The following is a 21,197-nucleotide window of genomic DNA, read 5'->3' as shown; positions in this document are numbered from 1 at the left end:
ATCCTGTGGATCACTATGGATTCAAATGCTGAATGTTGAATTCTGCGAACAATCAAAACAGCTGATGACAGTTAGCCTTCTAACCATTCAAGCATATTGGATGATGTGCAGTGTTGCCCAAATCCATGCCAGGCCATTGCCCAAACCCATGTCGGACCTGAAATTTCAGTGTGCCTAGGGACAATTCTGTTGAGAGTCCTTTGATATTTTTACAAGAATTCTGTTGCAATGATTCTAAGGTTATCAAAACCCATCAATTGAGTAATGATCTTTTAAACTTATTCCATAGCACCTATTATTCTATATAGTTAAGCAAATGGAAATGTATCAATTTTCTATCCCAAACTATCTAGCGATGTAAAGGATATCAGTTATTATCAGAGAATGTGTCTATGAATGACCTGAATAATTGACTTATTTTAAGGTATTTCAATTCATGGTTGATCCTAAACCACTCACTATCTATTGTATTCTCAAATAGGACCAAAAGGAGATTCGGGTGTTCCAGGTATCCCAGGTGGTCCTGGAGCTCCAGGTCTTAAAGGCGAGCCTGGTTTCCCAGGATTCGCAGGACAACAAGGTACACCAGGTCCACCTGGACCACCGGGACATTCATTGGAAGGCCCTAAAGGTACACCAGGCTCTCCAGGCCAGCCAGGAAGGACAGGTAACACAAGAAGACTGGTATTTCTTCCACAAGTGGAAGATGATTGTATTGCCTTCTCCACACGTTTGCACTATTTACATTCAGCTGTCTTTGCATGTGTATAATGTATCTGCTGAATGTGAGCCATAGATCACAGAAAGCACAGTGTCCTCCATTTTCATACGTTCTCATTGCCAAACACAGCCACTTGTTTTTCTTCGTTTATTCTTCTTCATCTTTACATTTGATTTTCGGACATCTTCAGAATGTTATGTTCTCATTTCATTCCATTTTTTTGCAAGCTTAGTCTCATTCAGATCATTTCACTCGGGGGTTATCCCATCACTGGGCAGATCACTGGTGTATATAATTATTCAAAAAGTTCCTGGACTCTCTAGCTTCTGCTACAACTGTTTTTTTTTAAAAGACCACTTAAGGGAGAGTTACCAGCAAAAGGGGTGGGGGGGCATAAGGGTAAGTCATCAATCTTTGCCTTTAATTAAAATAAGAAAGATGTTTACTTAAATATTGTAGTACTGTTTTAATTTTTATTTTTGCATCAGTATATGAATTGAATTCTATGCGCGTTTCATATATTATTAAAAGAAATGGTTTTATTTACTGTGTAGGAACCCAGATACCAATACACAAGCAGCAGGGAGATCTATACGTAGGATTAAGAGCTTCATGGAGTCCAAATACTGGGTTAAGAATTCCTCCAGTTCCTTTATATAGCGACTTGATAAATACATTTGCAAGAAATTCCTCGGCTTACTATTTCTAGTGAAATTATAAATATGTCCTAATAGAATGCACACATTTATAATGTCAGTACACATGGTGACCAGAGGAACTCTTAGGGGGTGATTTTAAACCCCAAGAGCAGGTGGGTTGGGGGCGGGTAGGAGTTGAAAATAGTTTTTTTGGGTCACAACCTCAAAATTTTCGGACTTTGCATTCCCAGTGGGAAGCCTGTACTTTTACGCACCGACGTTAAACCCGGAAATAAAGCCGGGTTGCGGTCGCGACCCAAGAACAACTATTTTCAACTCCCACCCACCTCCAACCCACCCGTTCTTGGGGTTTAAAATCACCCCCTTAGTCCGCATTAGTAAACTGGTATTTCAGTGCACGAAGTGCATTGGCACGAGGTTGCAGGAAAGTTTAAATGAGCCTTATTCACTGGGTTTAAGATGCTTCTGAGGAGACATAGTATTTTTGTTTCTGCAAGTCTTACTTTTTTTTTGTTAACCAACATGGTGGAGAATTGATCGGAGCATCAATTGTGTTACTATTGTAGTTCCACTGATTGTTCATCTTGCAGAAGGAGATGCACTTGTGTTGTTTCAAATGAGTGCATTGTTTTGATATGCTGTCCTTTCACCTCTAGGATTTGAGGATTCAGCCGAGTCTGATGAGGTGAAAGGATCAGAGTTTGGAAAATCTCGATCAAGTTATCAGTAGACATAGATCCACATATAAAACTGCTCTGATTGAGCAGGAACAGGGATGATTGCTTTCAGAAATGGAAATGCAACGCTAGGGAAGTGTTCTTCTGAGATTGAGTTTAAGGCTCCTCAGGGAACAGTAGAGGGAGCTCAGGACTGAACCTAGTAAAGAGAAAAACAAAAATTAAATTGCTGAGCATGTTCATCTTCACTTTGGAGTAAAATAATTTACAATCGCCTCACATTAAAAAGAAAACATGAATTGAACAGCAATGCACAGGAATTCCAGTGATTATCTGCTCAGCAAGGTAATTCCCTCCGCATATGGTTGCATGGTAATGCCCATAATGAAATGCTTCTATCTAACGGCTGGTGGCTTTTTATAGACTAACATCATTTCAGTTCCTGCAACCCAAGGTGAAATATTGAAGTTTGTTTTGCCTTCTTAATATTAAAAGGGGAACTCAGTCTCAAATTTACATTTTTAAAAAATCCTTAATTTATTGAGAAAGGTTCCATCGTAACAAATATTCGGAACTGTTTGCTTTTGAGTTGTGCTATCCGGCCTTTAACAAGTTTTCAAAACAATATGTTTTTAGTTCCCGCAGTGCCCTAGCAGATGAGTGCTTCCAATGTGAAACTGAGCCCTCGATAAGGCTTCAGTTTCCTTTCGGGCCTGTGCTGTGCACAGAGTTAGATGATTTCACCTGGGACAGCAGCTGGGTGTTATAATTGACTTCAGAACCTCTGGACTAGGGAAAGTGTGTGTGTGTGTCTACACATAACATAAGGACAGGATCAGGCTTGGCTTTGATGTCCTCCACGGTCAACTAGTCTGTCAGTGTTCACTGTCTAGATTCGCGCATGGTGAATAGCCACTTCGGCGAGGCACCGGAAGGTTGCCGGTATCTGTGGAGCTATACTTACCATCCCGCCACTCCAAGCATGAACCAATGCTTTCAGGAGAGAAGGGAGGAAGCTAGAGGTTTTCCTGCTGTCAGTGGGACACTTTCTGCAACACGTTTCAGGGAGAATAAAGTGGCTGCGGGTGGCCTGCATGTGTTTCAGAGCAGTGCTTGAAAAGATACATTTTCTTTTGATTAACTTCCAAATCCCATGGGCGAGATGCGCACGCGGTTGTCTACTTTATTCACAATGGGTGACGGCCATTTTTTGAATGCGTTATATTATCCAGTCTCTGTTTGAATCCACTAAACCAAAAATATTGCAATAAACAGACAAGTAGCTTGTCCACAATAATGTTGTACTATCCAGATTACATTGCAATAAGTTGAAGGAAAGGTGGCCATCTTGCTGATGAAGAAAATTCACTCAATGGAATTCTTAACATGGAGTGTAAAATTGTGTTTGTGGCCAAGGATCTTAAATGTTAATTTAGGAATGGCTGAGTCCCCCTTTTCCCCTAAAATTGAGAATTGACTTCAACCGTACTTGTTGCTTTAACTAGCTTATTAAGTTTCTAACCAGCAGTTTTGTTTTGTGATATGGTATATCTGACGCATCTAATGATGACCTTTGGTTGAACCTTGACCCTCCTCAGGTCCTCCAGGTTAGACCTTTAAGCAATAGATAACTTGCATGAATTAGGATTGTAACAGCAGTAATGTGCATAGCATTAAATAATAAACCAAGATATGAATTTTCATTTACTTCTAACTAAAATCTGGACCTTTTCTGCACATTTTGCAAATAGTGCTCATTGTTGTTCCTCCAAAATGATCACTGCTAAGTTTTGAAATCCAATCTCCAACAAAACAAATAAGTCATTCTACATTCTCTTCCTAAATGGAGGTGAAGATTTGGAACTTTCTGTTAATTTTTATCAAAATAAGATTGCACCACCGAGGAATGTGAAGAAAATGGGTATGAGTTGTGAAGGTGGAGAAAAGAATCCAGGAATGGGTAACTTACTTTGTTTTAGGTATGCCAACTGACTCAGTGTGGACCCAAAGTCCTGATTTTCCTTTAAAACTCTTGTAGACTGTATCCTTTAAACAAGCTTAATGTCATTAACATAATGTACTACAGGAGAGGTCGGAATCAAATGCTATACCACCTCTTGTGTATCATTGATCCCATCCCTGTGACCTTTGACCAGGGAGGGACAGCAGCAGCATGGCTGCTCTTTCCAAGCTCTATTTTGTGAAATATATTAGACGTCATAAAAGATCTCCCTCACTCCAACAAATCCATCTAGTACAGTCTGCAGAATCAAAGTAAGCATTTTAACTTCAGGAAATAAAGTCCCGTCGTCCATCCCCCCCCCCCCCACCCCCACATCACAATAAATTCATTTTAACCCTAACCCTAATCCTAACCCGTGAAGATTTTATTCCAGAGCCAGATTTATTCAGCAACACTGGCAGCAAAAAAAAATGATGGGGATAGCAACAAGGTCAGCAGGAATGGCTACAAGACAGGAGGCTTTGACAGTATCAAGGCCATCAGTAGACGCAGTAAGGCAGATGGATTCAGCAGCAACCAGGCTGGCCATAAGGTGGGAGGGGGGGTTGGGTTCACAAGAAGGTTGGCAGGGAAGGCATAAACCTGATCAAAAGTTAAATGTAGCAATGGGAAATCACAGCCCTGGGAGCACAGGGCAGTATATCAGAAGAACCAGCAAAGAAACCAGCTGGCAAAAGTCTTCTGGCGATCTCATGAGATGCAATTCCCAATTGAAATCTAAGCAAAAAATCGGACAGGGTGTAAAACGGGTGGCCGATCTGATCCCATGAGTTTCCCATCGGGCGGGTTAGGTTAAGATGACTCTGCCACCCTCCCCGCCCCCCCCCCCCCACCCCGTGTTGGATTCCCACTTCGATCTGAGCTTCGCCAGAAGTAGGGGCGCTACAGTTAGATTCAGTACCCTGGGTTAGTCAGGGGAAACCTGGTCAGCATTCCCATTGTTTGGATGTCGCGAAGGGCAGGTTTGGGAATGGCTGCCACTACTCACTGTAAGGCTGACACATAAATAAATGCCACTTTGATGAAATACTGCAGGTAACCATACCCTAACGAGGAGTCATGTTTTTAGGAAAGATGTGGAACAGAGACGGGGAGGGTGGGGAAGACCTGACCTAGGGGAGCTTGATGCGAAATCAAAAGCAAAATACTGCGGATGCTAGAAATCTGAATTAAAAACAGAAAATGCTGTAAATAATCAGCAAGTCAGGCCGCATCTGTAGAGAAAGAAACAGAGTTAACATTTCAGGTCGATGACCTGTTGTCAGAACTGGAAGAAGTTAAAGATTTAACTGTTTTTAAGCTTGATGCTAATCCTGTTAATTAAACTTTTTCCTTATGTTAACATTAACACTCATTTCTTTAACAAGCCCAACAAAAATTCAGTAACACAAAAACGATAGCACAAACACTGAGGCTACAAGGCAAAAAACTAGTTCAAGATCTATAATGCCAGGTCAGGGTAGCAAGTAACATGCCCCAACCAATAACCCTGTATGAAAATCACACCATTGATCATAAAACGGGAACTGAGCCACTGAATTGACAGATGCCGGATACACCATCACTTCCAATCACTGACATTCTTTGCAACTGATTCATCATCTATTAGGGTAGAAATTACTGTCAATGTTAAGGTACAAACGCACCAAATTCCTCACTCTGCCGTTTTAATGGAGGCACTAACCTATTTAAAATACACGGGAATGTCTTTGTTCAAATAATGGAAAGAGGAATTTGACATAAGTGTTTTATATGACAACATCACCAACAGTAATTTCTACCCTATAGAATTGTTTTATATGGCAGTTAACAATAAGGATAATTGCATTTTAGTTATAAAATTGATGCTACTCTTTTTAAGGTTATTTGGCATACCTACTTTATATTACTAATTTTTATACAAATGATTATATTGCTTATAGCCCTCGATTATTATAATGTTATAAGCTACGGTTTCGGAAACGCTTTTTGTCGCATTCTATTTTTTAATTAGAAGGAAGTGTAGACTAAAATTTTAAAAAGCTTAGCTAATCAGCTGTCGGTTTTATAGACTAACCTCGGTTAATCCTTTCCTGCTCAAAGCAGCCCTTATATAAAATAAAGGCTGCAAATTCCTTTTGGGGAAAAAACAATGGAAATCTTTAATCTTCTGGGTGCGGAAGGGTTAACCTGTTTCTGTAGTGATAACTGAAGCAAAATGTTACTCTGTGTGCTTAAAACCTAGAGGATTTTTGCTTTTGAAATAGTTCTGTAACAGGCTTGTGAAGTTTCTAACCAGCATTCTCGTTCTGTACTATGCGGTTTGACTGACCCATCTAACGATGACCCTGGATCTTACTAAACTTTGACCCTTCCAAGGTCCTCAAGGTTAGATTCTTACCTCTGTAAGCAGTTACTACTTGGCATGCTGTGGTTGTTTTTGGGGTGGGGGAATTAACCATGTAACCCTTGGGGAAGTAAGAGAATATGATGTGTGCCATGAGGAGAAGCAATGATTTATAAACTGGAAGCACTGAAATATTAATTTATTAAAGGGACAATGCCCTTTAATTGGTGGTGGAATCATTAAAATTGCAGTTCTGCCACCCATAATTTGCCAATTAAAAATACATAATTTTAATACATATGAAATGGAAAAGGATTGCTGTGAACTTGTCAGGACTAGCATTCTGAATCAGTTGGGCTAAACATCTACAGCTGGGTGTTCCCAGCCATCTGAAGTCTGACACTGATTTCTCTTCCCCGAGCAATAACGATGAGCATCAATAGACTCAGTGTTGTTTCTGTCACTCTGGCAGACTTGGAAGGATGGAACCAGCTGAGGTGCATTAGATCAACATGTTTTTTTCCTTAATTTCCCCACCAAAACAAACCCTGCCCTCAGGAGGGTTAACAGGGTATGTTTTGCTCTCAATTCAATCCTTTGAATGTTTACGCCTTTTACACATTTATTTATGACATATACACTATCCTTCCTCAACCTCTTTGAATCTGACACCTGTATATGCCTTTCACAGAAAAGACCTGTATTTTGATGTTTCTGTTAAAAAGGTAATTAGTTTCACTTTGTTAAATTTATTGCTTTAATTCTGTTCAAACTTCTTGTCACAGAGTGTTTGTGGAGAGGTGGGGCTGTACAAGAGGGAAAAGAGTAAACTGTAGTTCACACTGTTCAGCAAAGGCCACAGGCTATTCTATTAGCTCCATTGGTGAAACTTGTTCCTATGATTTTTTAGTATCTGTGCGGATTCTTTATAAACATTACTCTGGATTGAAGAGCTTGCCAGAAGCTGAGAGTTTTTGGCTCAGACTTTAATCGTATTCCGCACAAGTAAACATCTCGTCCAAATATCCTGTTCTGTTTCAATATTGAGTGCTTAGGCCAATGAAAAGCTGCAATATGTGTGAAGTTAGTCTCGTTAGTTCTGAACCTTCTATTAAAATATTTTTCCCCTTAATTTTTCTTCCCTTTTCTCTCTCTCTCCCTCCCCCCCACCCCACAAAGTGCTGACTCAAGCTGATGTACAGTTTCATAAGTGCTAGCAGCCCTCCAGTACTGCATAACCATTCTTCATGTGTGAATCCAGAGAGTGTCAACAGGCTGTTCAACTGTAGAATGCATCACAACCCAGCTCAATTTTAAACTGTCCACACACATGCACTTTCCAGCAAGGATCACTGGATATAGAGTAGATGGAGCATGATCATGGATTTAATATTGGACCTCAGCACCACAAGCTGTTTAAAGGTCCCACAGCTTGGAGGATGGAAAAGGCTGATTTCTGATTGACTGATTTTGATCCAATCAGGGATCAGCCTTTAAAACTGGCATGGAGACATGATAAAGAGCTGGAGGGTTCTGTCCTGCTCCCCGCGTATGTCTTCGTGACTCCAGACGATCTGCCTTGTTTGCCTGAAGTGGGGATTATATTCTTGAAGATAATGGAATCTTTCTAAAGATGTAAGAGGAGAAAAAAGCAGAGGGAGAAAGAGCAACAACGAGGAGTGGAGGGAGCACTGGGGAGGCGGGGGGAGGTGGGGGGAGGGGGCCAGTGGAAAAGGAAAAGAGTGTGAGGGCCAGATGAGAGAGAAAAGGGAATAGGTAGAAAGAGAGAATGAGAAGGAGAGAGTGAAAGAATTAGTCTTTGGCAGAGAGGAAGAATGGAGGGGAGAGGGGTTTGATGACTGGGGAAAAGAGGAGGAGGATGACAGAGAAAGGAGGATTGGAGGTTTGCATGGTCTTGCTTTTTTGTGTATGTGGGCTCACATTACTGCATAATCATGTGTGGCCCACTCACTAATTTTGACAAATGTATGGAAGGTCACACCCCCAGCTCCACAAAGTTGAACACCCTGCCAAATGGTGTGGGGCTGTTCAGTATTTCTTTAGCAGTCCCATTGAACATAAGTTGAGTAAGAAAAGCAGGACCTTGCTGTGAGTTAAATTTGCCTTTCAACTGATAACCTTTATTGTAGCTACACTTCATTCACCTGGAGCAACTGCCCATTTTCACTTATCTGGACTTCATGACAAGTACACACTTACAATTTTATTTTGCTTTTATATGCATACCTGTATACACGTAAACCCACTGTTCTCATAAGGACTTAATTACACGAGGAAAGGATAGTTATATTGTACAGCACAGCAGGTATAATTAATAACTAATCAAACAATAATCACTTCATAATGTGCAGGTATAGTAATGGACACGGACACAAGTTGTACAGTGCGACTTGTGTGTCTATGTCCATAATTATGCATGCACACTATGAAATGGTTATGTTGTATTGCCACCACAGCAGCAGATCTGATCAAGGAAACTATTTTGATGGGGTAGCCAGTTTTCATTTATTCAGCATCTTGACCATGTTTAACAACCATATAAATGGCACAAAAACCCTGCCTATTGCAATACTTACCTGTACAACTCTGTAACTCTTAAGTTTTGATCTCTTGCTCTGATCTGGGACAGCTGTTGGGGCACTGCAGTTTGGCCTCAGCAGCCCTGGACTCCGGAGGCCAAAAGCCTCCTAGTGATCCAGTGATCCCTGCTGGAAAATGCATGCCAGGTAAGAAAAGGATCAGGCTTGGCTCTTAATGCTTCCTACGTCAAATACCCTGTTGACTCTAGGTGGGCACATAAAGAATGGCCACTTGGGCAAGGTAGTGGTGGGCAGCTGGTGGCACATGTAGGACCAGCAAGAATAATGCTCTTTCAGGAGAGATGGGGAGAAAGTTGGGGAAAAATGTATCCTATACAAATGGTTTACAGTTGCTGTGCGATGGACGCACCCTATTGTTTTTTGATGGGACGTACTCTGTAAAGCCCTTGTTTCTCCTGGATTCCAATTTTTAGGAACCATATAAAATAACTGCAGTTATAATTGTGCAAGATAACTGTCCAATCCTGTGGCCTGAGCTAAACTTAGTTAATTACTGTAAATGTAGCCCTATTTAAAAACTAATGAAATTTTAATGGTTTAAAGGCCCAACTGGTCCAATGGGACCACGAGGTCCTCCAGGATTTGGGGGCATCAAAGGAGAAAAAGGCGGCCCTGGTCTTTCAGGGACACCAGGATTTCCTGGACCTAAAGGAGAAGTTGGAACACCGGGAATACCAGTAAGTGAAGATTCTACCGTCTTCAGTATACAATATGTTAAAAACTATGATAATTGTCCCTTCTGTAAGTTTCTCTTGCTTTACCCCTTGCCCCTAAACCCTGATGATTTTTTTAAAAAGGCAATGATTGACAGTACAGTTGAACAGAGAATGAACCTTAAGATTATAATAAAGTATCTGAATTAGGTTGAATTGCCAAGCTGGTGAAGAATGGGAGTGTTAATTTGGAGAACAGGTTGGGTCATCTATCCCTTCACATTGTGCAGGAGGGGGCAGGGGGTGGGGAGAGAGCAAATCATTTCCTGCACATGGGAGTAAACCATTTGGATGTTGAAAAATATAAAAATCTGGCATAGTACATTGGCACACCAGTGCACGAGAGGAAGCCAGACTTTGCCTATGGTACTTAACAAGTTGAGCGCTCAATCTTCAGTCATGCTGCCATCAAATGAAGGAAAAGTAGTTCCACCAAAGGAAGGGACAGAAAATTGGAGGGCCTAACATTGCTGGACAATCACATTTGTTCATAGAGCAACAGACACTGGGGAAATTAAGGAAGGAGGTTGCAGATCTTTCCCATTGTAGAAATTGTTGTATGTTCTTTGCAAGCTTGCTTTTGGCAGCTGTCCGACAAGAAAATATATTTATATCCCATCTATTCTATATCACTGTATATCGATAAGTGTGGTATTGCTGTTGAATTAAATTTAATACAACAGATTTAAAGCAATAAAGGGGGAAAGCTTAGCAGTGCAACCGTAATTATGCATTGCGCCCCCTTTTTCAGGTGTAAAACGGATGCAAATCATACCAATTTAGCAGCGGGGTCGCCTGCACTCAATCTGCGCAGGCGTTGGTCCCATTGCTAAATTCATGGGGCCTTTTTTTTAGGCATCCAAAGCGGTTGCCTAAAACTGGAGTTAGACCCCTTGCATATGTTAATGAGGGGCCTAACACCTGTTTTAGGACCCCTTCCTGAAATTAGGCTGATCTGAATGCAGCCAGCACCGGTAAAGTACTGATATTCAACTTAAATAAATGCAACTTCATGGATTTCATCAGTCTGGATATCTAGTAACTGTTTCTCCTTCACATGTTTAAAACTCTTCTGTTGTCTTCTTTTCAGGGTGGCCCAGGACAACCAGGGATCAATGGACTGAAAGGAGACCCAGGTTTATCAGGCCTTCCAGGATTCCCAGGTAAGAGGGAAGTCACCAAAAATGTTTCTATGATTACTTGGTTTTCTTACTGTAGGCCTGTAGTTCACCAGTTCGCTAAGACACATGGGGGTAGATTTTCCGCTTTGGGCCCAATCGGGAAATTGCGTCAAAAATGCGCTCAAAATTGCACTGGGTAGGTTACATTTCAAGTTTCCGGTAAAGTTCATTTGCATAATCACACATGTGAAATCTTCCATGAATCAGTGCAGTTGGGCAGCGTAATAGAACTTCATTGTTTCTTTATTTCTCATTAAAAGTGTCCCTTGATGTATTTAAGAGTGATAACCTGGTGCAGTTTTATTAATGCAGCTGAAAATGGATTTATCAACAAAAATAAGCATTTTTAATGAGAGTCCTGTCCTCCACCTGTGTGTAACCTGATTTAAAATCACTGAAAATGACTTTAAAAAAACTATGCTGAACCATTTACTAGTTTCATTGGTGTACACTAGTCAGTTTCTTAGTAAATTAAACATTTTTTGATATGAAAAACCTTTAAAACATGCCTACTATTTTGCCTGTGGCCAGCTTTGTGGGCGGGGTCTGATCCGGGCAAAGTGAATTGTGAACTAGCGTAAAAGATTGCAGAAAACATGAACGTAAGTGTTTTTGGCCGTAACTCACTTAAGTTTAAAATTCCGCGCTCGTTTGCGCTGGTTCGGCCGATTCCACCTGCAATGCACTGATATTATTGGCATAAACGTGCGGAGACTCATGTCCTTGATTCTTTACTTAACTGAAGTATACATGTTGACTATTTGTCTTTTCACCAAACATCTGTAGTGATTTGTATAGCGCCTTTCGTGACCTCAGGATGTCTCAAAGCGCTTTACAGCCAAAAAAGTACTTTTGAAGTGTAGTCACTGTTGTAACGTAGGAAACATGGCAGCCAATTTGCGCACAGCAAGGTTCCACAAACAGCAATGTGATAATGAGCTGATAATCTGTTTTAGTGATGTTGGTTGAGGGATAAATATTGGCCAGGACAGTGGGGAGAACTCACCTGCTCTTCTTCGAAATAGTGCAATGGGATCTTTTATGTCCACCTGAGAGAGCAGACGGGGCCTTGGTTTAACGCCTTATCCAAAAGACAGCACCTCTGACAGTGCAGCGCTCCCTCAGTACTGCATTGAAGTGTCAGCCTAGATTATGTGCTCAAGTTTCTGGAGTGGGACTTGAGCCCACGACCTTCTGACTCAGAGGCAAGAGTGCTACCACTAAGCCATGCCTGACCTCAATTTTATCCTGAATCATTCAATTGATCCAGATCTGAAATGTAACAGGGATATTCTTACTGAATTTTGAACAAAATAAAATGTTTGTTTAGGAAGTGCAGGCCCCTTTGTGGTGGATGGTAAGTATGCAGTGAAAAGATGTAAATAATCATCATGGAGAATTTTCTGTAGATTCTGTATTAGATTGAATGGAGCTGTATTCGAATTGGGATTTGGATACTGCAATGTTGTCACATTTCAGGATAAGTAGATCAGATAATGGGGATAATTTTATGAGTCTGTGCTCTGGTGGAGGCCTCGGCCAGATGGAGCACTTATGGGAAAGTTGGGCACGCACTGCCTGTGATTCTGCAGAAGATCATGGCCAGTGCACACCTGAATTTCCAGTATGTGCTCCTACTGGGAGAGACTGCCCATGACAACCAGCTCATAAAATGACTCCTAGTTAGGCAGGGCTGGCAGTTTAGTCTTTTAATAAACTTGTACGTTATTGAATGGACCTGGCTCTCAAAAAAACAAAGTAGTGATTGAATAGTGAACAAGTCACCCAGAAGATTCACAAGACAAGACCTTGACGGCCATAATTGGGAGAGTTTTTGTGTGTATGATCGCAGAATCACAAAGATGTGAAGCCGTCATCTTGAGCACTAATATCGTTGGGCCACCTCACAGTCATTAGCTCTTTGAGGTTCTGCCTATTAATGCTATGTGTATTCATACATATGTATGATTTATTAGTTAAATATTGAATTTAATTGAAAGACTAGGTTTCATCCAAGCTCTCACTTGCTTCACAGGAATGAAAGGATCTCCCGGACCTGCTGGCCTGAAGGGAACACCAGGTGAATTAGGACCACCTGGTCCTCCAGGTGGGTTTTAATTAGCTTTACTATATTTATAAAGTTCAGCTTTGTTTTACTTCCGTGCCAATGTCTAATGAAGAAATGCCCTTTCCCTTAATGAGATGGCAGGAAAAGGGAATCAGTGAACATTGCACATACAGATTATCTGAAAAATCTGCCTAAAGTGTGTGGGGATCATTTTCACTTTGGTCACGGATCAGCTGCCCGTTATACAGCCCGCTGATTTTCCTTTCCATTTGGCCTGTGCTCAAAGTGAAGGCTTTGAATGGGATGAAAATCAGGCAGGTTCTACAAGGGCGGCGATCCGCTACAGCAGGTCACCACTCAGACAGCGAAGTTGAAAATGACTCCCACCATCTCCTTCAAGGACAAGAATTTGGAGTGAGGCCTATTAACTCCAGACTTACAGCCTTGGACACCAATTCACAGGCCTCACAATTAAATCCCATTTTAAACTGTCCCATGTTGCCTAGTATGGAGCAATGTTGGGTGCTGAGGCGCTGCAGAACAGATTTTTCTCTAATAGTGCTTGCCTCTTGCCAAAAACAGTCGGTTAAAAGCGGCATGCTGCACCTGTCTTAAGCTTTAGCGCAGTGTAAAATTGGCATTTAAATTTTCTTCCTCTCCTCTCTCACCTGTAAAAATAGAATCATAGAATCATAAAAGTTTACAACATGGAAACAGGCCCTTCGGCCCAACATGTCCATGTCGCCCAGTTTATACCACTAAGCTAGTCCCAATTGCCTGCACTTGGCCCATATCCCTCTATACCCATCTTACCCATGTAACTGTCCAAATGCTTTTTAAAAGACAAAATTGTACCCGCCTCTACTACTGCCTCTGGCAGCTCGTTCCAGACACTCACCACCCTTTGAGTGAAAAAATTGCCCCTCTGGACCCTTTTGTATCTCTCCCCTTTCACCTTAAATCTATGCCCCCTCGTTATAGACTTCCCTACCTTTGGGAAAAGATTTTGACTATCTACCTTATCTATGCCCCTCATTATTTTATAGACTTCTATAAGATCACCCCTAAACCTCCTACTCTCCAGGGAAAAAAGTCTCAGTCTATCCAACCTCTCCCTATAAGTCAAACCATCAAGTCCCGGTAGCATCCCAGTAAATCTTTTCTGCACTCCTTCTAGTTTAATAATATCCTTTCTATAATAGGGTGACCAGAACTGTACACAGTATTCCAAGTGTGGCCTTACTAATGTCTTGTACAACTTCAATAAGACATCCCAACTCCTGTATTCAATGTTCTGACCAATGAAACCAAGCATGCTGAATGCCTTCTTCACCACCTTATCCACCTGTGACTCCACTTTCAAGGAGCTATGAACCTGTACTCCTAGATCTCTTTGTTCTATAACTCTCCCCAACGCCCTACCGTTAACGGAGTAGTTCCTGGCCCGATTCGATCTACCAAAATGCATCACCTCACATTTATCTAAATTAAACTCCATCTGCCATTCATCGGCCCACTGGCCCAATTTATCAAGATCCCGTTGCAATCCTAGATAACCTTCTTCATTGTCCACAATGCCACCAATCTTGGTGTCATCTGCAAACTTACTAACCATGCCTCCTAAATTCTCATCCAAATCATTAATATAAATAACAAATAACAGCGGACCCAGCACCGATCCCCGAGGCACACCGCTGGTCACAGGCCTCCAGTTTGAAAAACAACCCTCTACAACCACCCTCTGTCTTCTGTCGTCAATCCAATTTTGTATCCAATTGGCTATCTCACCTTGGATCCCGTGAGATTTAACTTTATGTAACAACCTACCATGCGGTACCTTGTCAAAGGCTTTGCTAAAGTCCATGTAGACCACGTCTACTGCACAGCCCTCATCTATCATCTTGGTTACCCCTTCAAAAAACTCAATCAAATTCGTGAGACATGATTTTCCTCTCACAAAACCATGCTGACTGTTCCTAATCAGTCCCTGCCTCTCCAAATGTCTGTAGATCCTGTCTCTCAGAATACCCTCTAACAACTTGCCCACTACAGATGTCAGGCTCACCGGTCTGTAGTTCCCAGGCTTTTCCCTGCCGCCCTTCTTAAACAAAGGCACAACATTTGCTACCCTCCAATCTTCAGGCACCTCACCTGTAGCTGTCGATGATTCAAATATCTCTGCTAGGGGACCCACAATTTCCTCCCTAACCTCCCATAACGTCCTGGGATACATTTCATCAGGTCCCGGAGATTTATCTACCTTGATGCGCGTTAAGACTTCCAGCACCTCCCTCTCTGTAATATGTACACTCCTCAAGACATCACTATTTATTTCCCCAAGTTCCCTAACATCCATGCCTTTCTCAACCGTAAATACCGATGTGAAATATTCATTTAGGATCTCACCCATCTCTTGTGGTTCTGCACATAGATGACCTTGTTGATCCTTAAGAGGCCCTACTCTCTCCCTCGTTACTCTTTTGCCCTTTATATATGCAATAAAGTTTGCCCTGGGGGGAATAATTTTCCAAGTCCATGTTCCCAGTGGAGAACTTGGCCTGACACCATCACAAGTCGGAATATTTGAGTTAAGATCTCTCTGAACATTTTGGGAACTCCTATCAAATCAAACTTGTTCTAATGGAGAGCCACAGGGGGTGAATTTCCACGGGGGTTTCCCGCTCATCCGAAGTAACTTCAGCAGAGGAGTTCCAAAACCTCTGGGAAAACAGCCTAAACTGTGGTGGATGTGCAGGAGAACCTCCATAACATCTTGGGAAACTATGATATTTTCAAACAGAAGCAAAATACTGCGGATACTGCAAATCTAAACTAAAAACAGAAAATGCTGGAAACGCTCAGCACGTCAGGCAGCAACTGTGGAGAGAGAAACAGAGTTAATGTTTCAGGTCGATGACCTTTCATCAGAATAGGAAGATGTTTGAGATGAACAGCTTTTAAGCCAATACAGAGCCAGGGAAAAGGGTGGCGGCAGGTAGGTGGGGGCTGAGGGAAAGAACAAAAGGGGAAGGTTTGTGATAGGGTGGAGGGCAGGAATGATTAAATGACAAAAGGGATGATGGTGAAAGGCAAATAGGGTTGTTTTCAAATACATCAGTTTAACCAAAGTCTTCCAAAGAATCTAGAATTGAGGTGAAAAAGAATCTGGAGTAGAATTTCACCTTCACTACCTGGGCACGCCCTTTATGGAACTGATGATTTTCATTTCATTGTTTCCATCTATAAAGGACACTCGATCCACTCCACCAGATTACTGCCCAGGCGGTGAAGATGAAAATCTACCTCCCGCCCCCACCCCCCACAATGACTGTGGTATCTTCTACTCACCCACCCTTTGCCTGAACCCCTGACCTCAGACCACTTCCCAGGCTCAGACATTCACATATTGAGGGTGGGTGACGGGGTCATTTATGGTGCTGCTGAAGCACCTACCTCAGATGGGTGGTGGGGAACACACACACACACACACACACACACACACACCCCTCAGGCAGCTTGTTGCCGAGTTGTTTGGCCAGACGATGAATTTTTAAAAATTTTATATTAAATCTTTTTGAATTTGTATAATGCAAACAATCTCTCTGCACTTAGCGAGATGGAGAGAGTGTTCCATTCCACAGCACTGACACACGGCAGCGGGACAAGAAGGCAGCTCACCACCAGCTTCTCTGGGGCAACTAGGGATGGCAATAAATGCCGGCCTTGTCAGCATCACCCACATCCCAAGAACGAATATATTTTTTTAAATCTCCATTTTGAATTCAAATGACATTGCATGCTGGAAAAGGTGGAATATTCTGAATAGAAAACAGTCAAGGTCTGAACCACGTGACTGAAAACTTTCTCGTTTTGGACTTCCTCATTTTAACATGCAGCCTTTGCTTTACAGGTCAACCCGGTATACCTGGACCACAAGTACCGTCTCGAATCGTTAAAGGAGAACGAGGTTTCCCAGGACCACCTGGTCAACCTGGTCCTAAAGGATTACCTGGTTCACCTGGTCTCCCGGGACCTATGGGTAAGACATCACCAACTTTTATAAAGAAATCTCCTATATGCTGGTATGTGCACACCCCATGACTTCAACAGCACTCTCTCAGGAGCTAAGAGTTCATGCCAGAATCACTGTTAACCACTTACAGAATTTGAAAAGCTTGAATTGCTTTCATCAGTGTATTTTCTCTTTCCCAGGCCCATTAGGGGCCACTGGCGACCCAGGTCAAGAAGGTCTTCCTGGGTTTAACGGACCACCGGGACAAAAGGGAGATTTAGGCTCTTCAGGTGAACCAGGTAAGAACTGGAAGAATGTTTGTTCCACTTTATTTGTTGAGGGGGAGACTATTTTCTTCTCCCTTCACCTTTCAAGGGTAATTTTGCAGGCTGTTCAACCCAGAAGGTGAGCAGGCCACCTACCCCCATTCCTCTGTCAGTGCTGCCGTGACATAGAATCATAGAACGGCAATAGCACGGAAGGAGGCCATTCGGCCCATCGAGTCCATGCCAGCTCTATGCAAGAGCGATGCAGCTAGTTCCACTATTGACATTGGCATTCACAATATTGAGTAGTTAGGGTCGTTGTTCAATTTTTACCCTTCCACTAAAACACCAATTATCAACTTAATGTCTTCCCACAATGGCACAGTTGCAGCAATGACTCACCATGTGAGGATCATGAGTACAGATCTATGTCCTACTACACTGGATCCAATCAATTGTGCCACTGTGCTCCATTTTTCCTCCAAATTTTCTACCCTGGTTTCCAAGTGGTTATGACGAATGCTTGTATAGTTGCATGCCACAAGTAGCCATCCTTTACATGTCAGCCTAGATAGTATCAGCAGGCTATTCAGTCATGGGAAGCATCCTGTCCTCACGGGGTCCACACACATGAACATTCTGATAGGTATCACTGGAATCAGGAGTGGGGACAGCAGCTCATGTTCTTACCTCCCTAGTCCCGGACTAGCTGCAGGTCCCTCTATTTCCCAGATGAGATAAACTAATTCAGCACAAACCAAAGAAAGACTTGCATTTATACAGTCCCTTTCACGACCTCAGGTCCCAAAGCAGCCCAAACCAGAATGAAACCTGGGATCTTGGGATCCAAGTGCCACACTACTTGGTACACTTATCTACTAAGGCATCAGGCGAGGTTTGTAACCACCCCCCCCCCCCCCCCAATTATTCTAAAGCCACAGAATTCTCATATATAAGCTGTAAGCTACTGAGTCTCAGTTTCACTATGCATATTGCAGCCTGGAAATTACTGTGCTATTGGGTGAAAGTTTCAACTTTGGTAGAGGCGCAAAATGGGTGGTGGCTGATCTGCCGCACGTTGTACACCCCGCCCGACGTTCCTTTCCATTGAAGTCAATGGAAAGGAAAATCAGATGGGGTGTACAATGGGCAGTGTCCTGGCTAAAGCTGAATTTTACCCTCATTGTGTCATAGATATTTTAGTGCAGTGTTGCACTTTTTACTAACCTTGTCCTTCATTTTACGAAAGTTATGTCAGTAATTCCCTCAGGTTAATATACCTGATATGTATATGGTCTTTAAACAGGTCAGAGAGGATTTCAAGGCCCTCCTGGTCCAGATGGTACTCCTGGAGTGCCAGGGCCTCCTGGTTCAGCGTCTGTAGCTCACGGATTCTTGATTACCCGACATAGTCAATCAACAGAATTGCCATCTTGTCCTTCTGGAACTAATAGGATCTATGATGGATTCTCACTGCTTTACGTACAAGGGAATGAGAGAGCACATGGTCAGGATTTAGGTAAGAATTATTTCTGGTTATTGAGGTGTAGGAGTATTGCAATGAATAGATGTTATCACATTCTGTTAATTCTACAATATGTATAGGTTACTTTTGCACAGTTCTAATTACAAGATTTATTATTGGTAAAGTAAGAAACATAACCAGATAGGACCATGAAAAGGCCATCGTACCAATTACACTTTCATTTAAATCCATCTAATGGAATCTGGGGAGAATATCGAGCAACAACATTACACTTATATAATGCGTTTAACGTAGCAAAATGTTCCAAGGCACTTCACGAGTGTGGGTCGGACCCAAGCAGGAAAAAGAAGAATGAGGGGAAATGGCCAAAGATGTAAACAATTTGGGGAGACATTTGAAGGTGAGGAGCAATGTAGCCGAATAAAGGGGTTTGAGAAGAGAAAGTCCACAACGCTGAAAGCTCTGCAACCAATGTTGGAATGGAGGGGGACACACAGTAAACTGGAGTCTGGTATCTGGAATCTTCATCTGTTGTAGGGAACAAACCTAAATGGTGAGCTGACTAGGGATTCCCATTTGTACTCGAGTTCAATGCTCACTTGTCCATTAGGGATTCCCATTTGTACTTTGAGTTAAATGCTCACTTGTCCATTAGAACCCTGCGATTGCTTATTGCTTTGCGTTGTTCCAGGAACGGCTGGGAGCTGCCTGCGGCGTTTCAGCACAATGCCATTTATGTTCTGTAACGTCAACAACGTGTGTAACTTTGCCTCAAGGAATGACTACTCCTACTGGCTCTCAACACCTCAGCCAATGCCAATGAGCATGGCCCCAGTGAATGGGGAGAACATCCGACCATTCATCAGCAGGTAAGCCATTATGACTGCCATGGTTCAAGGTGGTCACAGCTACCATGTATCATTTTTACCATATTTATAAATCTAACCTATTTTGTACATGGAATGGAGGACATAGCTAGATATGGTTAGGCTACAGAACATACTTCTTTACACACACCACAGTGCTTCTCAATTTGTGTGAGACTTCTTTTTTTTAAGGTATTTCAATAGTCTCCTAGTGCCGTTCAGCATTCATGGGCTGAGGATCTGGCTCTACGAAAGTCTTCACTAATGCTGCTCTAGAATGAGCTGTTGTTAATGCCTGGGTGACTCTTCCTACAGATTGCAGAGATCAGGAACTTGGTTGAGTGTTGGCTTATATCCTTGGTGCTCCAGCAAACTGTACACTTAGCTGCACTGCCTTCTATTATATATTTTGTTTCCCACTCCAATCATCTCCCTTCCTCTCCTGAAGGTGCTGACTCATGCTGAAGTAGAGTTCCATGGGTTCAAGTATTTTTCCCAACTGGCCATCCTTTCATGAAGTGCTAGGCCTTTCAGGGGTGATATCAGAAAGCACTTCTTCACGCAAAGGATAGTGGAAATCTGGAACTCTGTTCCCTCAAAAGCTGTTGAGGCTGGGGGTCAATTGAAAATTTCAAACTGAGATTGATAAATTTTTGTTAGGCAAGGATATTAAGGGTTATAGAACCAAGGCAGGTAGATGGAGTTAAGATACAGATCAGCCATGATCTAACTGAATGACAGAACAGGCTCGGGAGGCTGAATGACCTACTCCTGTTCCCATGTGTAAGCCTAAGACAGTGAGTGTCAACCGGCTAGATGACTATGGTGGACAACGAAGTTAGACCCAATTTTGTCCCCGTCTAACTCCCACACACATGCACGTTACAGCAGGGGACACTGGTTAGTGTTCAGAACTGGGAACTGTGGCAGAGGGATCGCCCGCTCCTCCGGCTGGTCACTTGATAGTCAAAATCTATCCTTACATCTCATCAAATGGTTACTCAGCCCTTTACTTACTTCATCCTTGGTCCACTCCTCTTTGTCATTTACACATTTGCCCACAGCTGCATCGTCCGAAAGTGAGTTGTCAGCTTCCAGATGTCCGCTGTTTACATCTTACCTGTTTACTTCCACCATCGTTCAAGGCCTGATGTGGAGATGCCGGTAATGGACTGGGGTGGACAAATGTAAGGAGTCTTACAACACCAGGTTGTAGTCCAACAGCTTTATTTAAAATCACAAGCTTTCGGAGGCTTTCTCCTTCGTCAGGTGAGTGTGGGATTCCATGGAAGGTTACCGCATTTATAGTCAGAGAACAATACCTGGTGATTACAGATAATCTTTCCAACTGCCCGTTGTCAAGGCAATCAAAGTGTTCAGACAGAGAGATGTTACCTACAGGACCACCGAATATACAAACGGCCAGAACAAAAGACAGAGAGAGAGAGAGAGAGAGAGAAACATCCGAAAGGAAGAGAAAGACAGAGAATGACCCGTTGTATTAAAAACAGATAACTTTTTTTCGCTGGTGGGGTTACATGTACACGGTGGTCCTGTAGGTTACATCTCTCTGTCTGA

General features: G+C 42.4%; 1 protein-coding gene across 2 annotated transcripts in view; it reads left to right on the top strand.

Annotated features, from left to right (window-relative positions):
- col4a5 (collagen, type IV, alpha 5 (Alport syndrome)) overlaps positions 1–21,197 on the top strand; it is a 197,397-nt gene that overhangs the window by 167,357 nt on the left and 8,843 nt on the right. For both annotated transcript variants that reach the window (XM_067997220.1, XM_067997221.1), the window contains 8 exons: positions 482–667; positions 9,571–9,704; positions 10,831–10,903; positions 12,957–13,028; positions 16,900–17,028; positions 17,202–17,300; positions 18,574–18,786; positions 19,445–19,622. In XM_067997220.1, coding sequence (XP_067853321.1) covers positions 482–667; positions 9,571–9,704; positions 10,831–10,903; positions 12,957–13,028; positions 16,900–17,028; positions 17,202–17,300; positions 18,574–18,786; positions 19,445–19,622 — 1,084 coding nt within the window. The remainder of the gene's footprint in view (positions 1–481; positions 668–9,570; positions 9,705–10,830; positions 10,904–12,956; positions 13,029–16,899; positions 17,029–17,201; positions 17,301–18,573; positions 18,787–19,444; positions 19,623–21,197) is intronic.

This window comes from Heptranchias perlo, chromosome 15 (genome assembly GCF_035084215.1).
Source record: "Heptranchias perlo isolate sHepPer1 chromosome 15, sHepPer1.hap1, whole genome shotgun sequence".
Lineage (NCBI taxonomy): Eukaryota > Metazoa > Chordata > Chondrichthyes > Hexanchiformes > Hexanchidae > Heptranchias > Heptranchias perlo.
The sequence above is the reverse complement of the archived record's forward strand: the minus strand, read 5'-3'. Positions and strand labels throughout refer to the sequence as shown.